The following is a 26,842-nucleotide window of genomic DNA, read 5'->3' as shown; positions in this document are numbered from 1 at the left end:
TTATAATATCTACGAAATACAATTTTAATCTAGATCCATGCGAATTTACCGGGAAAACTCCAGAAGAAATGTCAAGTTACGTTGGTGCTCGAATTCAAATTGAAACGAGGGAAGGAAAATATGAAGGTATACTTCAATCTATCGACCCTGTAACAAAACTGATTTCCCTTAAACAAGGTAAGTAAGCAATATACGAATTTCAACCAGCAGGTTGATTGCCTTGCTTGGCTTGGTTTTGTTGAATGATTGTGGTCCCACGCCATTAAGATTTGTGTCTGTAAACTAGTTATAAGGTGAAGAAGAGAGGAAACTATCGTACTCCATGCAAGAAAGTAAGTAGACAGCTGGCAGCCGTCTGTTTCGAGGAGTTTTTTAACATTTTTTTTTTTTTAATTTCTCCTCATACACAGACGGCTCGCTAGCGTGCAGCCACCATTAGGGGACTTGCAATGCAAAATCCCCCCGTCGGGGCTCTTCAATTTTTGTCTTTAATGAGTAAAAATTTTGAAAATTCACGCGACCAAAATGCAAATTAATATTCCCTCTTGGCATCAATTGCCAAAAAACGGAGGAAAATCAAGTTAAAAGGAACAAAAACAGTGACTTACCTCGGCTGTCGCGCAAATTCACTTCCCCGTTTTATCCGATCTTAAGTACATAAACATATGGCCATTGAGTCCCCTGTACAGATCGCGCTAGAACTTCGGTCTCTGTATTTGGTGAGTGAAGCCAACGGAGTTCAGCTGAACAACCAACATAACAGAGATCGAAGCTTTTGGTCTAGAAAGTAAGCAGTCAAGGCCCCCCGGCTAGCCAGGAGGCTTCTAGAGAGTAAAAATCATTTTACTAACGTAAGGTTACTCTCATACGAAGCCAGGTCTTCCTTCCTATACCTTTGTGTATACAACCAAAAAACCTGAAACTTTCGCCCCCGAGATTTCTACTTTCTTTCTAAAAGATCTAGCCCTAAATCAAATGATGTCCTAGGCCTACATGGGATACAACTTCATTTCCGACATTTCTACGCTCTCGTTGTTATTTTTAAAACAAGAATTCATAAAAAAAATGAAAAAATATTGTGAAAAGACGGAAGAGACTTGCCCGATGTTTACGCCGCCATCTTGTTTCTTATTGTACTTCCCCAACGTTACGGACGCGAGCGTCGCATAACGTTGGGGAAGTACAATAAGAAACAAGATGGCGGCGTAAACATCGGGCAAGTCTCTTCCGTCTTTTCACAATATTTTTTCATTTTTTTGATGAATTCTTGTTTTAAAAATAACAACGAGAGCGTAGAAATGTCGGAAATGAAGTTGTATCCCATGTACATCACATGATTTAGGGCTAGATCTTTTAGAAAGAAAGTAGAAATCTCGGGGGCGAAAGTTTCAGGTTTTTGGGTTGTATACACAAAAGTATAGGAAGGAAGACCTGGCTTCGTATGAGAGTAACCTTACGTTAGTAAAATGATTTTTACTCTCTAGAAGCCTCCTGGCTACCCCCGGCCCAGCAGTGGCAAGAAGAGGCACAGGAAAAGGAAGGAGAGCTATGGAATTTATCTATATCTATAGTCACCAGCGATCATGCGGGAAGATCAACTGGACGCACTCACACGAATTGCGACTCTTTACTTGTCTTTATTCTTATGCGAGGACAGTAATAGTATACTAACCTCGCACCATGAACCACGTTTGGCAGTGCATTTCTAAGTCCAACTAAAAAGTTAGTGGGTCGCGCGTGCTGTGACCCCACTTCCTTCTGGTGTCCACAACACACGGCTTCTATTGCTTGATTTTTCTGTGCGCGGCGGCATGTAATGAACCCTTGAGTGAGCTGGACGTAGATTTTTGCATTGCAGTGAATGTTGAGCGTATTAACACACACGTTCGCTCCGCTCGTCACTTCGGCTGAGTGCTGGAGTGGCATTTGAAAAAGCTTGAAAAACAGAGTCAGTTTCTTCCTTTATTTTTTATTCCGCTGATTTTGATTGGTAAAAAATTCTTGTGGTTCGTACATCTTCGGTAAACATCGGAAATATACAACATGGAGTTTCACTTACCTTCATGCGATGGAAAGACCTAATATTAAGGTTTTTCTTTGCTTGAAATCGCCTTCTCGTAATCATCGGATCTTAGTAAAGCTTGTTGAGTAATGAAATGGTATATTTGAGAACATTTTGTGAAAGTTTTATCGAATTTGTTTCGTAAAGAGCCAGCGGTTATGAACTTCAATTTTGAGTGTTGTGAGGTGTTTGCGAGTCTGACTCATCGATCTAGTAGGGTTGTTTTGACCGTACGAGAAGGTGTGAGGGACATTATCCCCGCTGCGCTCTGCAAAGGGCATCGAGATTAGTCTGGATATTCAGACACATTTCGTTTCAATCGTTTTATATATTTTAAAATTGCGATTTGAGCTCTGTTAATTATGAAATTTTAATTGTTTTTTTGAAAATAATTTTGTAGAATTTGTGCGAAATAGTTTTAAGAGCAAAACTGCAAGTAAAATTCAAGAATTTTGTTTGATCAGTGATTTTTTGTTAGAATGCGTCTGAATGTCTAGAATATGGTATTAATGGAAGTCGTATTCTTGAATGGCACAGAAAGCCCTTTTCATGAATTTGATTTAGATATAGGTCTACATGTTTGAGATATGTTTCATGAATTTGATATCTGATTATGGACCTTTGTTATGGTGTTATTATTTTAAAGATATACACAACAAAAAAAGTAAGTCCCCCCTAAATCATATTGCTGTAACTTTTGAACAGAATTATTTTGAGATATGATTTTTCGTAGGTGGTTTTTTACACTCATTAAGCAACTCATGGAGAAAAATGAGATTGATCGGTTGAGCCATGCATGAGTAATTAAAGATTGAATTAAAAATGACCATTTTTAAAAGTCACAAGAGTCGTTTTTCAGATTGTGCAAATACAAAGTTGGGCAAAAGTTGTTTTTAGGTGAATTTTTTGGTGTTATGCTGTTTTACTATCCATCATTTAGCCACTCCACACACAATTTTGATATCGTATGTTCATGGTTGAGTGAGCACAATGTATTGCAGGGGCCCGGGCCGCTGAAGCGGGGGGAGGCTTCAGCCCCCCACTTTTTTCCAAAAGCATGTACTAAAATGTAAAAATTACCATGCGTTTATGATTTTTTTGCATGGTCAGCCCACCACACACTTTTGGCTCAGCCCCCCCCCCCCCCTCTTTGAAAACCGTTCCGCGGCCCCTGTATTGTGACGTATCATCATAGGGGCTTATGGAAGTATCTTCTACAACTTGTTAGATCATGTTAACATTTGAAAATGTTGGTGGCTCCCCCCATTATAGGCCACTCCCCATATTAAAATTCTGGATCCACCACTGATTTGTCCATAAATTAGACTGATCATAAGAAATTGTAAGGAAAAGAATACATTTATGCAGTATAAAGAGTATTCATTTCTAAGTTTTCGAATGTGCTCGCTCAACCATGAAAATGTTTAAAGTTCGGAAAGTGTGTAGTGATAGAAATGATGGATGATAAAAACAACAGCAATTAAAGGCACATTTGAAACCGATTTTGCCCCCAATTACCCTTTAAAATGAGTCTGTGACATTGACAATACCAATTTTCCCACTTTGATGCGTGCTCACTCATCCATAAATTAACAAATCGATTTCATTTTTGCTCAGAATTCTGCCCATAGGTTGATAAACATAACTGCCAAATGACATTGCTAAAGACAGCCTTGAAAAAAAGTTCCACCATATTGAATAAAAGGTTACTTATTCCTAAACATATGCACCCATAATGTACACAAGTCTATGAGAGAGGAAGTCAAAATTTTAACAAATATGAAATGAGGGTTTGTTTCATGGACGGTTTTTGTTACTTCTGCCAACAGTTATTTCATGAAACTTCGCACATGGCTTCAGAGTAACATTATCCAAAAGGAGCGCACACCAAAATAACCATTCGATACGGCACAATGTGGGGCCAAGGCTTTGAACTTTCCTCTACTTTGCATAATTTTCTAATATTGTGTGCTCACTGATGCATTAAACATCGGGATTTTCATAAAAATCAAATGAAATGAACTATGCAAGGAGGTTTGTGACAGATATCCATAGTTAAGAATTGCATTTTTTCAAATAACGTAAAAAAGAGCTAATCACATTCCACATGTTCATTCAAGCGTGAATGTTTACATAAACGCCTTTGAATCATTGAAGCATGTTAATTGGTCATAAACATAACGAAAAAGCTGAGAAAAGATCATTTTCAGTTACCAAAATGAAACAATACTTGCCTATGATATTTGAAAATCGTATTCTTTGTTTTCAATAAATGTTCATTGAACCGTGAAATGATGAATATTGTTGAAGAAACTCTTCCCAAAAATAACTGTCATCATATTCTTTCATTTTTATGGATAGAAATGTGTAAAAATCCAATTATAGCAAATTTGGACTTGTGTTTATTCAACCGTGAAATTTAGCCAAAAATGTTGTATCGTCTTTTAGAAAGTACCTTTTACAAGCCTTCTGACTATTTTTCATGATAAGAATGTGGAATTAGTTCCAATAAAATGGAATCAAAGTCGTGATATTTGGCTTGTGACTTTTGAAAATTGACATTTTTGTCTTCTGACGGTGCTCACTGAAGCATGACGAAAAATACGTCCATAACATTTACTCACGGGGTAGCTTAGAAAATTACCTACACGCTCATGTAAAAATATATTAAAAACTCGCATTGGTTCGGAAATTATTGATGTTTGTTTAAGGGGGGACTTACTTTTTTTGTTGTGTATATTTTGAAATAATGAGGCAATAATGATAATAAGCCAATGGTAATAATGAGACAATAATTATAACATTAATTGAGACAATAATGATTATTATTATTATGATAATTATAAAAATAATTATAATAAATGTTAAAATAATTATCATTATAAAAATAATTATAATTATGATAACTACAGTTGTACAAATATAATAATTATACAATTTTGTAATAATTGAGATAATAATAATGAGACAATAATTATTATGATAACAATAATTATAGTAATGATAATTATAATTATGATACTTATGATCATAATGATTACATTATAATTATAATAATAATTGGGACAACAATAATGAGATAATCATAATAGACAATCAAAATCATTTTTGGGGGGGGTCTAAAAATCCTAAGATTATTATTTAATTCTCTTTCTTTGATTTCGAATTATATTCATTGAAAATTTAATTTCAAATGTTCAAGCAAAAGAAATCCATATCAAGTCATGGGGTAATTGTCCGGGGGGGGGGGGGGGGGGGGAGAGTAATCATCCAGGGGTAGTTGCCCTTGAACCAAAGAAATCATATGCCAATATGCCAAATAAATCTGAGTACTTTTAGGCCCCCCGTTTTATTTTAATTCTCCCATTAAATTCGAAAAAGTACATTAAAAGGCCATTTCTTAATTATGTCTTTTTATCTTAATTAATAATTAATTAGTATTTATGAATATTAAGAGTCTGTAGACAAGTATAACTATGATGAACAATGACTAGGTCGACCATTAATATGTCGAAATCATTGCACAAAAAGCTTTTAAAAGATTAAATGAAAAGCATACTACATTTTCCATAAGCTATGTATTATAAGTGTGCCATGCCCAAAACAAAGAGAATAATAAGATTACGCAATTGTCTTTTGTCCACAAAAAGCCCTGTTTTTGTATCACAAAGATGACAATAACTCGATTTCTGGATGTCGGAATTTGAAAATTCAAACAGTTTTGTGAATTGTAGATATTGAGCCTCATTGTGAGCATATAAAACAATAGCCTTTCCTAATTTTCACCTGAAGTGCCTACTATAGGCTACCTCGGGCGATGGTTTGTATAAGCTCCACTACACTTCACTACCGCTACTCTCCGCTCCACCTATCCGAACCATCGGGGGAAAATTACTCCTTTTTACTCGCTCTCAAAAACCAGTGACAAATTGTGGCACTTTACGGTAACAAAGGCAACATATCATGACCAAAACATACATTCAGCTTACTCTACAGTGACTAAACTTCCTATCGGACACAGACTCACTCCTTGCTCTTTCTTGTAAAGGTCTCAAAATCTGTGATTTGAAGTCGGTTCGCAGTACCCTACACGTATTAATTCACCGCCGAATCCAAAATGGCGATCGCAAATGTCTACGGGTCGCGTGCGAATTTTGCGTTCACCGTTTTGGATTTGGCGGAGAATTAATACGTGTAGGGTACTTACTCCATCCATGACGAAGCAAAGTATCTTGGAGTTACTCTTCAAAGAAACCTCAGCTGGAAACCCCATATCAACTCCATCTGCAAGAGAAGTAACAGCACTCTTAGCTTACTTCAAGGCAACCTGAGGAAATGCCCAGGTAGCATAAAGGAGCGAGCTTATTAGACCTATGTTCGTCCAATTGTTGAGTACTCTTCTTTTGTTTGGGACCCTCATACCAAAGAGCTCATCTTTAAGATAAAAATTTGTCAGCAGCATGCTGCTAGATTTGAGAAAGGTGATTACAACGGACAGAGCAGTGTCACACAGATGATGAAAGTACTACGGTGGCAGTCTCTTCATGAACGACGAGCTCACAACAAAGTCGTCATGATGTATAACATCGTCAACGGTCTAATCGCATCCCAGCTGCACCACCTTTCCTGTATGCCTCGTCTGAACCAACCAGAGGACATCCCCTACAATTCAAATAACAGCATTGTAGAATCCTCTTTACCAACACAAGTACCATCTGCTTGTGGAACGTCCTGCCTGCATTAGTGGTTTTAGCTCCGTCAACTGAGTCTTTCAGGAGCCACATGGGACCACTCACCCTCTGTTAGCTCTCCAGTCAAGATGCATTTTTACTTGCACTATAGTTCAGTTTTGTTCAACGGCACCAAATGTCATGTGTTCTTGTGATTGTGGCCTCATTCAAATACAACTATAGTCTACAAAGAGGACTGTACCCAACGGAAGAAGAAGAATTGCTCTTTGTTTGGATTCACAAACCATGAGTTGAAACATACAATCTGACCTTATTTGGTTAAATTCAGTTTATTGATAAAGACTCAGAATTAATGGCAAAATAGAAATACAGTAAAATGTGAATTAAGATATATCATTAAGAGTTACTTTGTTGTTTATTCCTGCTTTTCTTTAGCCACTGCAGTGCCGTCTGGTCAAAAGTACTTAGGTCTTCTCAACTTCTATGGACAGGAAATTATTGAATGTAAGTTCACTAGTATTTTATGCCTCCACCCAGTGCTCTACCAATGTTGGAGGCTATTTGCAAAATGTTTTCTGGCTGATAGGCTGACAGAGTATGGGTTAAACTTTGAACTTGGCATTAAAAAAAAAAAAATTCTGGATGTTTTTAATTCTGTACATGCATGTATTGGAACCTAGAATATACAGAAAATGAAAAGAGAGTAAAGTTCAAACCTGAGATTTAATCATTCATCACCAGGGCTACACAAGTTGGTCCATGGTATATTGACTCTTAAGAACTTTTCAATAATCAAGATTTTAATGTTCCAGACCAAAAAATGGTCTTGAAATCCTATGAAATGCTATGAAAACTAGCCAGTATCCCCCAGTCCAAATTCAAACAAGTCTGAATCACCAATGGCCATAAAAATGTTGCCCCTAACCAATATTAACCTGTCAGATCTTCTCATTGGTTTTATAGTCATAGCTGACAAAATCTGGTATGTGAGCATTGCTTGACATGGACAGTTTTTAATGTTGGTTGATATACAGTGCGTATCAAAAAAAGGTTTACACTCAGAAAAAATCCTGTAAAATTATATATTTGTAATATCCTGAAGATTTTTCCACATGTTAACATTGGTACAGATCTATTTAAGCAAATGACGATATAACTGTCGAAAAAATATTTCCGCTCGAGTGAACTCCACTTTTGAAAAGTTATGAAAAAGGATTTGTGCAGAACTTTGAAATAGTTATGCGAATAAAAGTAGACCTTAATCATGAAGAACACGTGGAATTTAGCTAGTAAAATTGATTTGAAGATATCTTTTACCTTTTTTAACTTGTTTCCTTGCCCAAAACACTTCGAAGAGTGCATTGCGCCCCACCCCTCTCCCATACAAACCCAGGCCATCGTGACGATATTTGCTTTACACTGAGCTGTGATTTACATGAAATGGCTTAGGCTTGCTTCCATTTTGTTAATCATTGTCAAGCTTGGGAAAAGTGTGGAGAAACAAGTATTAAATGAAAAATGAAATGTACACCCACTTTAAATGATAAAAACTTAGTGAAAAAAATGCTTGAGATGTCTGACATAAACTTTCGTTCAGATTCAGTTATGTCTTCAGATCCAGCTGGCACAAAAAGGGTAAAGGTTGTGCTTACTAAGTGTTGAAATTTCAATTTGGGTGGCAAAATTGTTACAAAATGCTTGAATGTATCCGTTTTATTTCAATTGACTAAAAGTGCAAGGGAAGTGTATGAGAAATGTTTCGCAGGGTAAGTTTGATTTCGCCCTTTCCCCTTGACACAGCGTGAAAACAAGCATTTCTGCGCAAACAGATTTCTGCGATCTTTACAAAAATGGACAGTGCTCACTCAAGTGTAACATTCTGTCAAAACTTTTACTGTCATTGGATAGATGAGACCCAAACCCAAGATTATATGTGAAAAAATTACCCACATGTTGTATATTTTTTAATACCCAGGGCTTTTTCAAAGTGTAAACTTTTTTGATACGCACTGTATAATGGTATTTCAGTTAGTGATAGTTGAACACCCTAAGTATGCAATATCATGCAACCCTATTATTCACATTTTACAGTTTTACGATAATGATATTCTTTTGGTTGTGAATTGATTTTATCAATGAAGGTTTTTTTTTTTTACAGTATTGGTTTTGGAGGAGAATGAAACCCCACAAGTTGTGGAGAGCAGTCATGAACAGAAAGACATTGAGATACCACAAGCCAGGAGCTATGATGATCCAGATATCCCAGAGATATTTGATGATTATCAACAAGGAAGTCAACAGGTGATGATTAATCTACACTTTAATTGTTAATTCACCTCAATGCTCATCCTCTGTGTTTAGGCTAGATTTTAAAGCAAGAGTGGGAGGATGATGGTCTATATTTTTCTAAATATTTTTGTTTAATTTATCATTTTCCTCTATCCAATTCTTTCAAGACAGCCAATGTATATTTCTTTTTTAGTTAAACCTTAGTAGGCTGAGGAAGAAAGAATATGTATTCAACACAAAAACCTGTCATATTTTGTCTTTCAAATATTGTATATAATTTATGAAACAAAGTTTTCAAAGCCTGGACTCATGATTTAAAGTTATGCAGTCTTTATTATTCCAATGTATCCCAAATTATTAGCATGAAGTTTATTTATGAAACTATTAATTCAATCCTCATGAATATATTTTAGAATCTGGAAGATCTGTCATAAAGCCAATATTCATGGATGCTTGTATGGAAGGGAGCAGGGTAGATGGGCTGGGAGAGTTGATAGTTTGGCATACTTGCAACCTTGTGATGGCTTATAATTCAAGACAGGATTTTATATAATACTGAGAATTTCTTCCAATTTGTTCCCTTTGATCTTTCCAATGTAGATAAACTCCTATGAAACAGGAGATTGGGGTTATGATCCTGGTCCTCCATACAGCAAAGAAGTTACTCTTCCTCAAGAACCAGAAGATAGTAGGTATGTATGATGTCATCACCAAGAAGGGGTTTTACCTCTGCCGGGACGATGATCATTACTTTTCATCCACACATGACTTTATGTAGTCTATTATTGTGAAGCTGATATTATGAGTACAAATGCCCTTGTTGACATTTTATACATTATCACATAAACTGCTTATTACAGAACAGTATTCTTTTGAGAATTGCTGTTTAGGAACCACTGTACTTCATTTTATTATTGCTTCTTTTTTATTCTCTGTTTCTGCCTTAGGCTAGATGACTATTCTCAGGATCAGTCACACCAAGCTGTATGTGAAGGAATAAGTGATCTGAATCTGAACAAGATCAGTCCTTCCCAGCAGCCTCGGCATGAAACTGCACAATCCCATACTCCAGCTAGACATCCAGGTAAGTACATTTGATACACATGACTGCTTTACATATCTAGCTCCTTAAGAAATTGTAGCTCAGTGAAACTCTGTGTACAGATATGATTAGATAAATCATAATACTTATGTTAATGAATTATGTGCAATATACTCAACAAGTATAAGAAAGGGTCCAAAGTTGTGCAGAAAAAATCATGATATGATAATGATTTCATTATGATGTCATGACTCATGGAACATGATGTCATTACTCTTTCATTAATACTCTGGACAGCTTATATATTTTCATTTTTGATTTTGGTTCACTGGTTTTCTTGTCTTGTAACAATAAAATGAGTTTTTCTCTCTATTTTGTATGCCTCATATCTTAACTTTGTACATGAAAATGTTTCTGAGCTTGTCATGTCTTGTCATAACAAGCATTTATGAGTTAAGTAGGACTTGGAGGACAATGGAACAGCTCAAAACCCCTGCCCATGATCAGATGATGTGCAGTATACATTGGACAGTCTGTACCTAGGAATTTGATACAATTTGAAGTCTCCTGCATTGTTTGTGAAACACCCCCAGTTTAGATAAAAACACATGCCTTCACAAAATGAAAATAAGAATGCTGACTGAAACATAATCTATGTCCAAAGCTTGTGGTCTACAAAAGCAAGAAAATTTCTCAAAGGTAATGATGGAAATACAGGGAAAGCTACCCAACATTAACTCATGTGTATGGTCTTCACCTTGTCTTGTTTTCTCATCAGAAGTGGCAGCAGAAAGTAACCAGAAAAATTATATTCTCATCAATAAACCTGGTGATGTCTTTGACCAAGCTGTGAGTATATATTTTCTTATTGAATGAATGTTAATTTTCTTTGCCATACACCGACCAACCCTAGTAAAACCTGTATATTGTTCTTTTTTATTAGAATTTGACCACCCCCTAAAATAAATGTATTGTCTGACCTTAATTTAAAAAAATCTTCTTTCCCCCCCCCCCCAAAAAAAAAATAAAACTAGGGAATGGCCCAGAAGAAGATATTGTCAGCAGATGACACTTGACTGACTGACCCTTGATCTCTGTTTTACTTGCACCTTGTGTTCATAAAGAGGGAAGATATAATATGATAATTGCATGATTAATCTCGAGACAGTCATAGGATAATAGATATCATGTGCATTCTTATAATGATGTGATTTATCCATGCAGCACAAAATTTTTATTTTTTTTTTGCTGTCCTGCAACATAGTCAAAGCCACTTACCTCTGCACCACTTTTTAGATAAAGCATATCCCATTTATTTTTTTACACTAAACTGTTTCAAGGCCTTCGGTTTTTGGGCAAGGCCACATTTCAATATGACAGGTTTTTGTCTCACCTGCATAGCAGAGTGAGACTATAGGCGCCGCTTTTCCGACGGCGACGGCGGCGGCGGCGGCGACGGCGGCGGCGGCGTCAACACCAAATCTTAACCTGAGGTTAAGTTTTTGAAATGACAGCATAACTTAGAAAGTATATGGACCTAGTTCATGAAACTTGGCCATAAGGTTAATCAAGTATTACTGAACATCCTGCCTGAGTTTCATGTCACATGACCAAGGTCAAAGGTCATTTAGGGTCAATGAACTTAGACCATGTTGGGGGAATCAACATCAAAATCTTAACCTAAGGTTAAGTTTTTGAAATGTCATCATAACTTAGAAAATATATGGACCTAGTTCATGAAACTTATACATAAGGTTAATCAAGTATCACTGAATATCCTGCATGAGTTTCACATCACATGACCAAGGTCAAAGGTCATTTAGGGTCAATGAACTTTGGCCGAATTGGGGGTATCTGTTGAATTACCATCATAACTTTGAAAGTTTATGGATCTGATTCATGAAACTTGGACATAATTGTAATCAAGTATTACTGAACATCCTGTGCAAGTTTCAGGTCACATGATCAAGGTCAAAGGTCATTTAGGGTCAATGAACTTTGGCCAAATTGGGGTATTTGTTGAATTACAGCCATAAATTTGAAAGTGTGTTGGTCTAGTTCATAAAACTTGGACATAATAGTAATCAAGTATTACTGAACATCCTGTGCGAGTTTCAGGTCACATGATCAAGGTCAAAGGTCATGTAAGGTCAAAGAACTTTGGCCACGTTGGGGGTATTTGTTGAATTGCCATCATATCTCTATAAGTGTATTGGTCTAGTTCATAAAACGTGGAAATAAGAGTAACCAAGTATCACTGAACATCTTGTGCGAGTTATAGTAGTTTTCAAAATCAGCACTGCTGCTATATTGAATCGCGTGATGCAGGTGAGACGGCCAGAGGCATTCCACTTGTTTAATACTTCAGCATGAATGGGAAAAATAGAATAAGACTATAAGACTATATAAATCTCAAAGGCTAATGAGAAGGGATCAATGCCACTCAAAAAGATATCCATGGATTAGCTTTCAATGATGTTGGATTAATTTAAGCCCTGTGTTATTGAGCTTTGTCATATCATATTAGAGAACATGCCTTTATTTTTTTCATTTTCCTTTTAACTTGCACCCATTAGATTACAGATATGGAGGAGCAGAGTGCTATAGGGTTAGTACTCAAAGGATCCAGACTAGGAAGAAAGGGAAAGCTCTCTCTTGTTCTGGTAAGCTAGATTATGCCTCTCTATGGATTAATTAATTTATCTATAAAAAAGTATTGTAAATGTGCAAATTTAATGTGCCATACTCTATATGATCAACTTTTTAGCCTCTTTACTACTCAGGCCTATTAGTATGATCAACTTGGTATGGGTTTTTAAGCAATCTGATTTGTTAATCATAAAAAAAAATGTTTTGCATTTTTAAAAATATAATACATTCTTCCACTACAAACTTTGAATCACACAGTTATATAGTATATTCTTGTATTATAGAGACCCTTTTCTCATATTTTCATTTTCACTGCGATTATTCTTTGCTACCTCTGATATTTCCAATGACCTTTTAGTTTGTTTCTAGTGATTATCATATTTTTTCTTTTCAATTCTTCTCATTACCCTCCCCCCCTCCCATTTCAGGTATTATGTGACGAGCAGGTATACATGTTCGATGTATTGGCAATTCCATCCCTATTCACAAGAAAGTTCATTGACATACTGCAATCATATGACATCACCAAGGTGAGGAGATCTGCCACCTTTGGCATAACAAACAAGCTCGATCAAACTTATTGATTTCCCTGTACAGTGTTAACATCAAGAAACAAGTGTGGGGATTAATATTCTGGTATCATACAGTGCTTAATACATCAGCAAGGTATCTCTACCATAGATATATCATGCCTCGAGCCATCAAATAATGGCTTTTATAATGCATAAATATTCCCCTCTCCCAGGAGATTATTTCAACATTAATTGAAGATAATAGAGTATCAAGTAACTCTTTGTCGTTCTTTAAAATTTAGTTGCAAAACAAAGTAAAGTTCAGATTTTAGAAACTGAGAATCACTCATCAGATAGAAGAGTATACTCGCTTAAAACATGATACTCATTCAGAGAATATCTTGAGAGCTTGGTAGTACGAAAGTTATCTTTCTTGCTCCATACTATAGTGTATTTATCATATCTTGTACAGGCATCTATGGAAGTGCACTTTCTAATAGTTGCTTTTAAAATGAAGGATAAACCTTTGTTCAAAGAAAGGTACCTACTTGAATAATCAGAAATCAGAAACTAAATTATCATTAAAAGTAGATGTAGTATGCAATGATATTGAGCTCATCTTATCTACTGTTTTTTTTATGATTAATTTCAGGTGATTCATGACTGTAGATATGTATCGGATCTCCTGTATCATCACTATGGAATACAACTAAACAGTGTCTTTGATACACAGGTAGGAGTAAAACTCATGGAGGGGTCAATGTTTGAATTTATGAAAATTTAGAGGAGAAAGTTACTAAATAGTTTTATCATGAAATTTATGCCATGTTTGTTTACGATTGGATCGCCATTTTGATTTTAAAATGGAAACGGCCTACTCTTCATTTGGTCTAATACCCATTCTCACTTAGTCTAATGCCTGGTTGGTCTAACTTCCACCTCATCCAATTATTCATTTTTCTTTGTAAAATGAAATTTGGTTTTATGAATAGTTTATCAATTGTATTGACTAAGTGGTGTAAAGTGGATATTAGATGAAATGGGTTAGCTTAACTGTAAATTGAGACAATCTTGTTAATTATTTGCCGGCCATGGACATAATCCCTCCTGTGCAACATTAATGTTAGGGTTTAATCCTAAGAGGGGTTTCCATGGACTATGATAATCAACTAACAATATATTTTGATGGGTTAATTGTAAAGAAAAGATTTATACATGTATGTACAATATACATGTCGATGCATGCATCACTATTTTGTATGTGTGTATGTACAATAAACCTAATGCACTCCAAATGTATTGAGAATGAATGTTACTTGGGTCAACGTTGGCACTCAGCTATATGTTACTCTAGTCGAAAAAAGCCGGCAAAGAATTAATGGTGTAATGGCAATTAGACCAAATGATTAGTAGAGGGACTGGTTGTTGACAGAGTTTGATTAGACCATGGGGACTTATACCATTTTGATACCTATGGCGAGGGGGTGATTCACCCCTCCCCCCTCCCCCCCCCCCCCTTCCGATCTCAGCTTTTGACCAAAAGATTGTGTGTTCCTTCAATGCTGATGGGTTCAAAGGTCACTTGTCAAATATCTTATTTTCTTATTATGTCTACTCACAGGTAGGAGATATACTGATCAAGAAAAGACAGTATATGGGAGACTTTCCTCGCCATGTTAGCGGAACAACCCAGTGCATCCTAGAGTACCTTGAGATTAGTATCCATGATATCGCTATGCACCTAGAACAGACACAGCGTATTGCAGTGAGTTACAAGTTTTTGGTTAAGTGGTCTTAAAGACATGATATAATCAAATGAATTGCAACACTAAATTTCTCTGAATTACTTCCAAATTTTACACAGGGGGTAGAGGCCAGGTTTATGGTTGAAATAAAAATTGGGATTTTTAAAGTTACAAGTCCCAGACCAAATCCTTGTTCTCCATGGCTTTTCTTTCTTTTCATTGTTTCTTTTTTTGGTTATTTCTCCTTCCCCACTTTTCTTTTTTCCTCTCTTAATAAATCATATTGAGGGCTGTTGCTATCCTTCCACACCCTGATTGGCATTCATGCCATTAATATGCTTCCACTTATTTTCAGATTATTCATCCATACATGAACAAGGCTCGACATTAGCGGTGGCCTGGGGTCACCAAAAATTTACCTCTGCAACCATTATTGAGAAATGCTAAGTTTTGGGCCACCAATAATTTTCAAAGTATCGCATTTTTCTCCCAATTTTGCACACATTTTATCAAGTTTCTGCAGCTCAAATTGAAAGCCAGGCAGCTACAATTCATCATGTGACCTTTTCTTTGATTTACACACAAAACACAAACTCTCAGTTTGCATACAGTCAAGACAGTATGGTAATCAAGACATGTGCAACCTAAATGGCCCTGGTATTCTCAAATTTTTTATAAAATGGCCCTGGTAATTTTATTTTAATGGCAGAAAAAAAGTAATGTTTAACACTGATGATAGCGGGCTCATGGCCAGAAATGTTATGGTTTGCTAATGAGCGTAAATGTATAGATCAGACTATTTGTGTTTGTGTGTAGATCAAAGAAATCTTAAACAAACTTAGTGTTCTTGATGGTACAGATTAAGGTTTCTTATAATTTCAATGTTTTTTTAATACTTTTTGGGGCCAAATTTCAATGTTGGGCCATCAAAAATAAAATATGATGGTTTGGGTGGCCCAAATGGGCCACCACCAGAGAAAGTTAATGTGGAGCCTTGCATGAATATGGTTTAAAATCTAAATATATCAATGATATCTACACATAAATTAATTTTCCTCAAATGTTACTCTAAGATTTATGATGTTTGTTGAGGTCCGAAACTTTGATAGCATGGATTTTTTTTCTTCAGGAAAATGAATCATCATGGTTTGAGCGCCCTCTTTCTAAAGGAAACATTCGATGTGCTCTTCTGGATACTGTATACTTGTTGCGTCTCCGGGAGGCCATCACAGAACAGCTGATGGCTGAAGTCACGTGTGCTATAGATATCTACCTGACAGTGGAACGTGACAGGCTTGAAGTTGATCCAAAGAAGGTATATGGCCCGGGGGGGCATTCAAATGTATTGCTGTACACACGCTTGGCCAAATTATTTCCAAACACCCCCTAAACAAGTTTTTCATTGTGTGCAAAATAACCCCCTAAACAAGTTTTTCGCAGGCTTTATTTACACATTTTGGCCCCTAAACAAGTAGTTGCCAATATGACCCCGGGGAAAAAGCTTGGGGGAAAAAACATACCCTAAATACGTTTGACCCTGCAATTGACCATTGACCAGTCTTTCAAAACTACCCCTTTTTTCGAAAATCAATGTTTTTTTATACCCTTAACGAGTGCATGTGCGGTCCGCGTACAAAACTGACAAAACACCCCTTTAAACACGTTTTTGGTCACGCGTGTGTACAGCAATATATTTTACTGCCCCCCCCCCCCCCCCCCCGGGTATATGGGAACTTGTGTTACACAACTCTTCTCCTCTTGATATATGCAGGTTTTATGTTTATGTTTCTGGTATTCATTATCTAAGATGTCTTAGAATGTATTGTTATATCTTAGAATCTTAGAATGAGTCTATAAATAGAAATTACAAGAAGAATGGGAGACCGTTGACTACATATTAAGCAACATTTCGCTGCGTCAATGTCAAGCTGATGTATTACCAATTACATAGGAAACATTTAGGTCTAAGTGAATTAGTCATTGTGGCCAACCTTATAGATGACAGAAATTACTCTCTAGCTTTTTTTTGGTTATGGCCAAACAGGGATTCAAACTCACAATCATGAGCCCAATACTCTAACCACAAGACCATACAACCCTGAAATAGAGACCTGAAATGAAACAGAAGTATTAGTATGTATTTGATCTATGTATCTTTTATTCTTGGTATTTTGGGCAAGAGTAATGCTAATTTAGGAAAAGTAGTGATTATGGGGTATGTCATTGTGAGATTTTCCTCACATTATCATATTTAACCCTTATCAGGGCGCGACAAACCCGCTTGCCCAAGGCAAGTGAAATTGATGTGCAGGCAAGCATTTTTCAAAGTCAATTGCCCGATCAGGCAAGTGCTTGTTTTGAAAATGAAAAAGATAAATTGATAGTAAAGTTTAATATTTTTTTGATAAATTGCAATTATCGGCCAATTATCTCTCATACAATGTCATACCAGTCAAAAAACAGTGGAAACATGTCAAATCAGCGCCAATTTACCGACATTTTATCGCCAGCGGTCCCGTTCGATGGGGGCTGCCATCTTACTTTCTAAACTATACTGTGCGCATACGCTACTAATCGACGAAGGAGCTAGCTGGGGAAACCCCTCTCTCGCCCTCTGAGCGCATGCTCTAATACATCGGCGCTACAGTACATGTACGGACGTACAAGAGCGATCGCGAGCCAGTCGACTCTCGAGCTAGATCGCGCTGGATGCATGCAAGCTTCGGACTGACTCGGCCAGGACCAGGGTGACAGACGTCCCGTATTTTATTCATATCTAAAACATTTTAGTTTTTTTTATTTATTTTAATATATATAAAAAAACACCAAATATCATTAGGATTTTTGTTATATGATTGGATTGTTTTTATTTGCTTGAAGTTTGAACTTTTTCCTCTTTCTTTCTTTTCTATCCTTCTTGCCCTTTTTTGTTACATATCTATTTTTATTTCCTGATCCCTTCTCTCTCTGTTCATTTTCTTTCTTTCCTTCTTTATCTTACTTGCCTTCTTTATTACATTTCCTTTTTTATTTCCTTCATTTGATCCTTCTCCCTTCCACTCATTTTTATTTTCGTTCTTTCTCTCCTTCCATTATTTTCTCTTTTTTTTCATTCTGGCCTCCCTTCATTCTTTCCTTCCTCTCTTTCCTCCTTTCTTTCTTTCATTATTTATTTCATTTTGTCCTTCAATTCTTTTCCCTTATACTTTCTTTCCCTTTCTTCCTTCATTCCTTCACTCTTCCTTTCTTCCTTCCTGTTTTCTTTCTTTGTTTCTTTCTTTCCAAGAATGAAGGAAACATTTGCTTTCCTTCATTCTTTCTTTCCTCCTCCTTTTTTCTTACTTTCTTTTTGTCTTTCTCTTTATTTTGACTTTCACACGTTTAGTCATCTTCCCTTTTCTTTTTTTTTTCTTTCTATATTCAATTCAAAGAATGACAGAAACCTTTTTATCTATTTTAGACAGGGCAAGTGATGATTTTTTTTTTGTAGAGGCCTGCCTTATACATGTAGGCTTCCAATCTTGAAAATGAAATGATAGAAACCACAATACAGTATATGAATTAGTCATGAAGTTTATAGAAAAAAATTACATAGAATAAAGATTAATTCATAAAGATTAAAAAGCCAATTAGAAGACAAAGTAGCATGTAAAATTAAAAGCATGGTTCGAATTTGTAATCATCTCCTTGTCTTAACTTTGCAGACATCTTCCAATGCTCCCTATGTCCCGAGGGAGTTGATCAATGATCTTCATCGAAGGGTCGCTCAGGTAGGAATGATAAACAAGAGGGTCAAACCCAAAGAACCGTCTTTCCCTCATCGTCCTCGTTCATCCACCAGTCAAGACACGATCCATTCTCCTCCCAAGGTCCATTCTCCTCCTAAGGGACCATCAGGTAGAGGTGTGTATCTGGATAAGGGAGGTCAAGATACTTACAGGGGATACCAGAAGACATCACCAGGAAGGACAGCAGGTAATGCATCACATTGAGTTGTTTTCACAGTCAGGTGTTATAGGTTACTGAAATCCTTGCATCTGATTGGCTGAGGACAATCTTATTAGCAAAAAAAATTATTCGAAAAAAATACTGGAAGACTTCATGAAAGGCTCATCCGTAGTAGCAACCAGTATGATTACAACTTCATGATAATGGAATTAAAATGAAGTTCCATCAATTTTACACCTTCATTATTCTTTGTTAAGTGGTACACCATGAAGCATTATCAGTATAATTATAGAACTGTTGGTATATTAATTCTTAATATGCCAGATAAATCTCTATAGAATGTTTGTATATTATGTGGTTCCATTTGAAGATGACTTGTAAAATTATTGTAACGGAATTTTTTTTTTTTGTAAGTAAGAGCAATATTGATTATTATATGATAAAAATACACCAATGCTCTTGTATGAAGACTAGGGATTCTGCTACTTAATTTGTAAAATTCGTTGCTAAATAGATCTGCATTCATGGTTTTATTGATGTAACTTTTCCTCTCTGAACCAGCCAAACCTCTGGGACATGAACCTCCAAGACCACCTTTAATGATGGGAATGTCAGAGACGGAAGAAGACAAAGAGGACATAGAAGAAGTGTCGAGCGTGAGTTCTGAAGACTCTGATGATGCTTTCGCAGACTGTAACGAGAAGGAGCTGTGGCAACAGAGATATTCAAAGAATGTTAAACCTGTGACTCTGAGAGAAGCTTTGTCTGCCAAAGAAAAACATGAGGACATGGTTCCAGGATATCATGATGAAACACAGTCCACCAATGATCATCAGAGTCCTGGACATCAGCAACCAAAGAACAGTTCTGCTACTTCAACAGTGCCTTCCAGAACAGATCATAACAACACAAGTGTTTCTATCGCAAGTGATGCCAGTGGGACTGGTGAGACAAATCTAAAGTCATCATCAGAAGACAAGTTAAGATCAACCATTGGCGGTTCAAGAACTGCTGATTTGAGTGATCATTCATATTCACAACATCCAGGTTCTACAGCATCTCTAAAGCTAACAGATCTTCGGCAAAGTGATGCATCTCAGAAACAAGGTTCAGAAGGGCCAAAGACGTCATCCAACAGGCAACCTGGAGATGTCATTCAGAGGAAGCCTAGTAGTAAGACAGGAACAATCAGTGGACAGGTGTCTTATGCCGATGCCTTAGCAGGGAAGAAGAAGGACGAAGAGCTGAAAATGAAAGCTAAGAGGACATTGAAGGCTATTGGAAAAGCTTTGGCAGCAGGAGAGATCTTCAGTGATGATACTGATGATAGTAAGGATAAAGATAATGATGTTGATCCTCACAATGGATACAGTGGACACTCTTCCTATGAGCAAGGTAAATGTTTCATGTCTGCAGTACCTGTATATGTAGATTAAAGTTCCCCTTTTCTCCTATCCAGAAAAAAACCCTTACCCTAAATCTCTGAATTTCACAAAAACAATTAAGAAAACAACTTGGAATATGAAAAGGTAGTGAAAACCACAAAAAATCAAAGCAATATCTAATAAAACAAGACTGGGCATCAGTGAAAAATCTGCCTGTCAAACCTTTTTATAGTGTTCAGCATGTGTTTGTGAGTCTGCATATTGCAGTGCATTTGTATTTGAAACTTAGGTTTCTTTAAGATTTTCTCAATTTACGATTTTTTTTCATATGTTTTGTGCAATTCACGAAAGAACACAGACTTTGAACTTTAGAAAATGGAAAACAAATGACTTTTGTGTAGATATTGTAGAAGATAACAGACAAATGAATGAATTGTAGTTTGTACATATACATTGTGAAATGTTTTGGATTTTGTTTGTAAACATGTTTTCAGGCTACTCTGGATACAGCAGTAGGAACAAGCATGTACCTAGCAAAGGCATTTTAGATCAGTGTTCACCCCCATCAACAGGGAGAGGCAGAGCATCTCTTGCTAACCATCAAACACAAGTCTTGAATGCAAGACAGTCACAGGTCAGATATGCTTTGTCTTTTGTGTTTAGGAAATGAAGGCAGATCAGATAAAAAGCAAGAGTTTAAAGTTCTGACATAAGTAGCATTTTTTTGCTGAGAAAGAGTTCTCTACAGGAATAGGGAGACTATTTTCAGACAATATGAGGTTGCCATATTTTCAAAATACAGCTTTTCTGAAATGCCCGTAAAACTTATAACTTTTGAGGGAAAGGCTTTAACGTCCCATCAATGATAGGTACTTTCTTTAAAAGGCCAAGCCCACAGCAACAGCAAAAAATGAAATGAAATAAAAATTGAAAAAATAAGAAAAATAATAGGAAGTATCAAGCATAGCATCGAAATTGAATCAAAATTGGATGTTAGGTACAAGGTTGTAACATTAAGTATTGCATATTTTCACTAAAAAAACATACACAAATGAGTGAATGGTCAATGTCACTCACACACATATTCATTTTGTATTTATCTTAGGAAATAATATGCTTTTTTTTAATGAAGTGTTGGAAGACACACCCATTAGGCAAGAGCTCATGTTTGTTTATCTTGCACCAAGTGAACCAAACCCCATGTGACATAACCAAAGATGTACTATTTTGCAAATTCTGTTTCCTCTCTGTTTTTTATCCGCTTTGATTTCTGATCCCAATTCATCTAATTTTTTTCAACAGCACCAGAGCAGAACTCCAGGAGGTCTAGGAATGAGAGGTCAAGGTCGCTCGTTTCAAGTTGATTTCCCTACTGCTGAAGATATGGAGTCTGCTCCAGATAGTGTACCTGTACCTGTTGGAAGTACCTTCTTATCACAAAGGGCAATATAGATCCTTAAATACCTGTTCCTCCTTTACCCTGTTTCAAAAATTGCTACAATCAATTGTACAGTTGACTATGATCAATGATTTGATCTATTTTAACACGGACATTTATGGTTTAGTGGCCTATCTTGGAAAATTTGAGCCTGGGCCAAGCACTGCAATAAGGTCCCCTTCAAAGATCTGGTTCCAGTGAATATTAACATCATACCGTGTTCCAACATCTGAGGCCTGTAACACAAAGATTAGCGATTAATCACTAAATGAATTGGTCTATCAAGATCAGTGTTGCATGCGCATTTTACTCGGTAGACTGACGAGGAGCCAATCAGAATTGTTCTTTCAAATTTGCGATCAGTGGCTTACTGTTGTGTTCCTGGACCCTGATGCCCAGGCAGGCATTGGGATCAGGACCCTTCAAACTTCTCACACTGGTAGCTCTCTGGCTGTTCATCAGAATGGGGCACTTGCCTCTCATTATGCCACTGCTTGTTGTTATACACTGTCAGTTATTTGTCTACTACGATTGACAGTCACTGTAACAGATTCTATGGGACTCACAGAATTCAGAAGTGAACAGTTTAACCCACTACCTACTAAAATCAGGTAACCCATCCCATTTATTACAAAAGGTAGATGTACAGAACCTATGGGAATTACAGAATTCAGCAGTCAAGAGGTTAACCCATTGCCTACTGGAACTTAATGGTCCCATCCAAAGCCTATGTAGATTACAGAATTCTGTAATCAACAGTTCAACCCATTGTCTACTAAAACTAGGTGCCCACTGTTCAAAACCTATGGGAATTACAGAAATCAGAAGTCAACAGGTTGATTTGTTACCTTCTAGAACCAGATGATCCTTGTACAAAACCTGGTTCATCGTGTTTCATCAACACCGTTTGTCTAACAAGTTGTCAGATCTCACAATTTCCTGTAGTTTCGATTGGATGAGAAGCACGGACTGTTACGTTGTAAACTGTTTGATAAGGATACCTTTTCATTGCTGACAATTTGCATGAGATGGTCCCCAACTATCCATTTCCTACTAGAACCAGATGGCCCTTGTACAATACAAATGAATCACTGAATTCAGTAGTTGAAGGATGAAAGACTCGCAGACGCGTACATCAACAAAAGTTGAATAATTGATTAATTAGCCATTCACCTCACCTGGGTTGAGTGCAGCACAATGTGGATAAATTTCTTGCTGAAGGAAAACATGCAATGGCTGGGATTCGAACCCATGACCCTCTGATTAAAAACTAGAGACAGACCATGACGTTCCTACTTTCTGTTTGGGTGTCTGAACAATTGTCTATCGTCAAAGTTTTAGTGAAATTTTTTAATTGACTCTCTACATTATATAAAAGTGTCATGTTTCATATTGAATGTTATAACACCTGTCTATGTTATAAGCGTTATATTTCAGTTTGAGTTTGAAAGCGTCATGTCTCAGTTTGAGTTGTTAAAGAACTACATTATAAGTGTCATGATTCAGTTTGAGTGTTTAAACAAGTGTCATGTATCAGATTTAGTGTTTAAACAACTGTCTGCATTGATAAAAGTTGTTTCATTTGTTTGTTATAAGCATCACTATACTGTTTGAGTGTTTAAACAATTTTCTGACTTGTAAAGTGCCTTGTTTCAGGTAAAGGGGAAATTTAGACCTGACAAGAGATTTAAAACCTTACAAATGTTTTCTTAGTATCTTGGAAATTACAAATTTTAAGGAAAAATTTCAACTGCTCATTTCCAAGAGCTCAACTCTCATTAATGAGGTAGCAGCACATTTTAAGGTTACATGCATATTGTTTCCATTTTGTTATTACATCAATAACCACAGAGCTATTATTATTATTAATTATTATTCAATGCCATGCAAGAAGGTCTATGATACTTTATGGTAGCTTTTGTTTAACAATTATCCCTGTAAATAGTTAAGATTTATTTATTGTCTGGGTCACCACAAAAACATATACTAAAGGCTTGTGCAGACATTGTGCAATATATACTATTAGTTTCCAGCCACCCAAATAAGTCGCCAGTAAAGGTTATCTTTGAATAGCCAAAGTAGTAATCTGGTCTGTCTTCAAAACACAAAAATTAGCTTTAATATCTGAAAGAGTAATTCTTCACTCTGTCTAAATCTGCAGATGTAAAGTTGAATAAAAAAAACAAGATACAGGAGTTTCTTTGACACCAATATTTGCAGAATGCTCGAAAGTTTTCAAGAGATTGCTCAGTGTGCACATTTCATGTTTGCATGATCTCCAAACTTCACACCTTGTTTTTTTCCTTATTTTTTGAAGCTCTTGCGGAAATTCTGCTTTCAATCAAGTATTTGTGTGGGTTATTGTTGACCAATTTGATAAGTTATATATTATTATAGTGCTTTGGATGTGTCTTTTCAAGCCCAAAGAAAAGCTAAAAATTCATTTTGGGCAACCTATTGTTGGTTTGGGGGTGGCTGGTCATATATGTACTAAAACCCCCCCCCAAAAAAAAATATCTACTGTCAAAGCAAGAGACATTTCTCTTTGCTCCATGCGGCTAGAAGTTTTGGACCATTTACATTAGGTCAAAGCTATATAATGCAAATAATGTCTTTGTGATTTTGGACAAAACTTCTTATACGTATACCTCGGTCACATTTGCTCTACGGCGAGTCGAAAACAGCCGTTTTATTCATTTTTTTAAAACCACCTATATGTAGCTGGTGCAAAAATTGTTAAAACGGCTGTTTTTGACTTGCCGTACGGCCGCCGTAGACCAAATGTGACCATTTAGAGTTGATGCCCGAGTGATGAATGTTAGTCGCACCATGTCATGTGATTAGCCCTGAGACCTAATAATTTTGTGACCCTGCCATTATATTATGAAAATTAGTTTACTTTTCCTGTTTGTGTTGCAGATATGGATATATTTTTTTTACTTTTCATTTCATGTTGTATATTATTTCTGATTCCGATTTCATTTATTTGTATTTATTTCCAATCTTCAATTCTTTTAAAAACACATTCAAATACAGTCAATGTATACAAAAAATGGCATATCAATATAAAAGATACAATATGGGATAGTCAGCAGAGGCAATTTTTTTGTATGTGTGCTTAAATAAGAGTTGTGAACAAAGCAGAAGAAACAGATTTAATTCAAGAACAGATCTATCATGACCTATGTACTCTGGGTTGGTATAGACAGGTGACAACTTTTTGCCAAAGTTATATTGGAGAACTATTAAGACTACAATCCACTAAATCAGTATCCAGGATTTATACCTTTAAAGATCCTGTCCTGTATTTTGCTTTATCAAGATTATATTTTTCTTTGAATATGTTCAGTAAATGTACTACATGTAAATGCTTTAGAAATATCATTAGAAAAATAGTTTTTGACATATTTTGGGCATCACTAAGAACAGAAAGAGATTGCATGGGTTATGCTGAATTATAAAGAGATAGCCTACGAAATGTGTTGGTACATGTCTATGAAATAATTGTGAAATTATGTGACTTTCAGGGCTATCGTTTATAAGTTTCACTGCATATTTTGTTGGCACACTCCCCAGGGAGTGTAGAAAGTGCATAAATTTGAGTGCGGGTAAGCCAGGATCAAATGACTGGTAATTTGGGGCTGTAATGGCCCACCTCTCTGGGAATGACAAGACTCAAAATACCCCAGGAATATGGTACAACATAGAATGCATGTCTGTATTTCAGTATTACAGTCATTTATATCAATCATATTCAAGTAACTTGACCATCAAATCTCTTGGGACGACAGAAACCTTTTTACTTGTTGCAAGTCTAGATGATTTTTTTTGAGGTAGTATCAACTGTGTTTGAAGTCTGCATGAAAAATAAAAAATACTACTGACGTCTGCATTTCTTTGACAAATTTATATGAACCTTCCTTTTTTTGTAAATAAATCCTTTTTCTATTGAAGTTTTTTTTTCAAATATCTGGTTTCCAATGACTTTTATTTACACTTTGTTTTTTTACCTAACAAGCCCTTTCATTTTCAAATAGGCAATATGTGAATGAAAAGTTGATGTGTAGAGCTTGATCAAACGACATGTAACTGACATTTCATTAGAACATTGTCATCATTCACTTCAGTCAGCATTTTCCCTCTCACAAAAGGTTGCATGTTTCAATTCTCATGCCATGATGACACTCCCTATTCTCTTTAGGAACCTCCTCCTTCAGACCAACCATTTCCTTCATCCTATATTATTTGGTTAATGAAATCATTCATGGCCAAATATTTAAAAATCAATGTTGAATACACTACAAAACTAGCCCACTTTCAAAGCAATTCAAGATAATAATCAGGGGTGGTATTCTGGAGCACTGTCATAACTTTTGTCATTTCTCTCCGAGATGTGACACTGCTATGATTGTCACAAATCGGTATTCTGAACATTGTCTTTTCCCCCGTCATATCTCTCAAAGTTCCCGCCCATCTTTTTGGAAGCAAACCAATCAAAATCATTGTTAGTTCCCAGTGGGAGCCCTTCTAGCCAATAGGAAGGCCCCGTGGCAGGCAGGGCGTATCCCCAATACAGTTGCTGGCATCGCGCAACTATGCGTTTATTGATGCGCTTAATTACAAAGAGAGACGGAGCTTTGAAGGGTTTTAGAGAAGTAGAAAAAGAAGGAAAACAAAAAAAGAGGATTTGTAGCATGAAAATATATCGAAAATTGTCATGGAAGATGGGTGAAACTAATACCACAATCTAATCTAAATAATATCATTATTTGTTTGACATTTAGTCGGCAGGGTATCAGGATATTTGGTACTAAAAGATATGAAAAATTTGTGACTGCTACCCCCATCATAACTTTTGTCTGTCTTTTGCTTGTATAAAAGGATTACGCGCATTTAAAGCCGCATATTTTTGGTGCGCGCTAAAGAGACGAGACAAAATTTATGACAATTTTTTGTGACATAAGTTATGACATCCACCAGAATACCGATTTTTTCATATCTCTGAGAAAAGATGAAATATGGAGAAAAGACAATGTTCAGAATACCGCCCCAGGTTATATGTACTCACGGTCAAGTTTTAT

General features: G+C 36.2%; 1 protein-coding gene across 1 annotated transcript; it reads left to right on the top strand.

Annotated features, from left to right (window-relative positions):
• On the top strand, positions 1-25,728 carry LOC129260797 (uncharacterized). Its single transcript, XM_054898768.2, has 15 exons — positions 1-177; positions 7,189-7,257; positions 8,912-9,054; positions 9,643-9,734; positions 9,990-10,126; positions 10,863-10,933; positions 12,661-12,747; positions 13,162-13,263; positions 13,898-13,978; positions 14,867-15,010; positions 16,120-16,305; positions 18,695-18,965; positions 19,500-20,333; positions 20,818-20,957; positions 21,626-25,728. Exons 1-15 carry the CDS (start codon positions 69-71, stop codon positions 21,773-21,775), a joined length of 2,616 nt encoding a protein of 871 aa, XP_054754743.2. The 5' UTR covers positions 1-68; the 3' UTR covers positions 21,776-25,728.
• The last annotated feature ends 1,114 nt before the right edge of the window (positions 25,729-26,842 follow it).

The sequence above is a fragment of the Lytechinus pictus genome, unplaced genomic scaffold, assembly GCF_037042905.1.
Source record: "Lytechinus pictus isolate F3 Inbred unplaced genomic scaffold, Lp3.0 scaffold_19, whole genome shotgun sequence".
Classification (NCBI taxonomy): Eukaryota; Metazoa; Echinodermata; class Echinoidea; order Temnopleuroida; family Toxopneustidae; genus Lytechinus; species Lytechinus pictus.
The sequence above is the reverse complement of the archived record's forward strand: the minus strand, read 5'-3'. Positions and strand labels throughout refer to the sequence as shown.

Coding starts and splice junctions, on each gene's coding strand:
- LOC129260797 (XM_054898768.2), top strand. CDS start 69: ATGTCAAGTTACGTTGGTGCTCGAATTCAAATTGAAACGAGGGAAGGA. Junction 13,264..13,897: donor AATCATATGACATCACCAAG/GTGAGGAGATCT, acceptor GATTAATTTCAG/GTGATTCATGACTGTAGATA. Junction 16,306..18,694: donor TTGAAGTTGATCCAAAGAAG/GTATATGGCCCG, acceptor TTAACTTTGCAG/ACATCTTCCAATGCTCCCTA.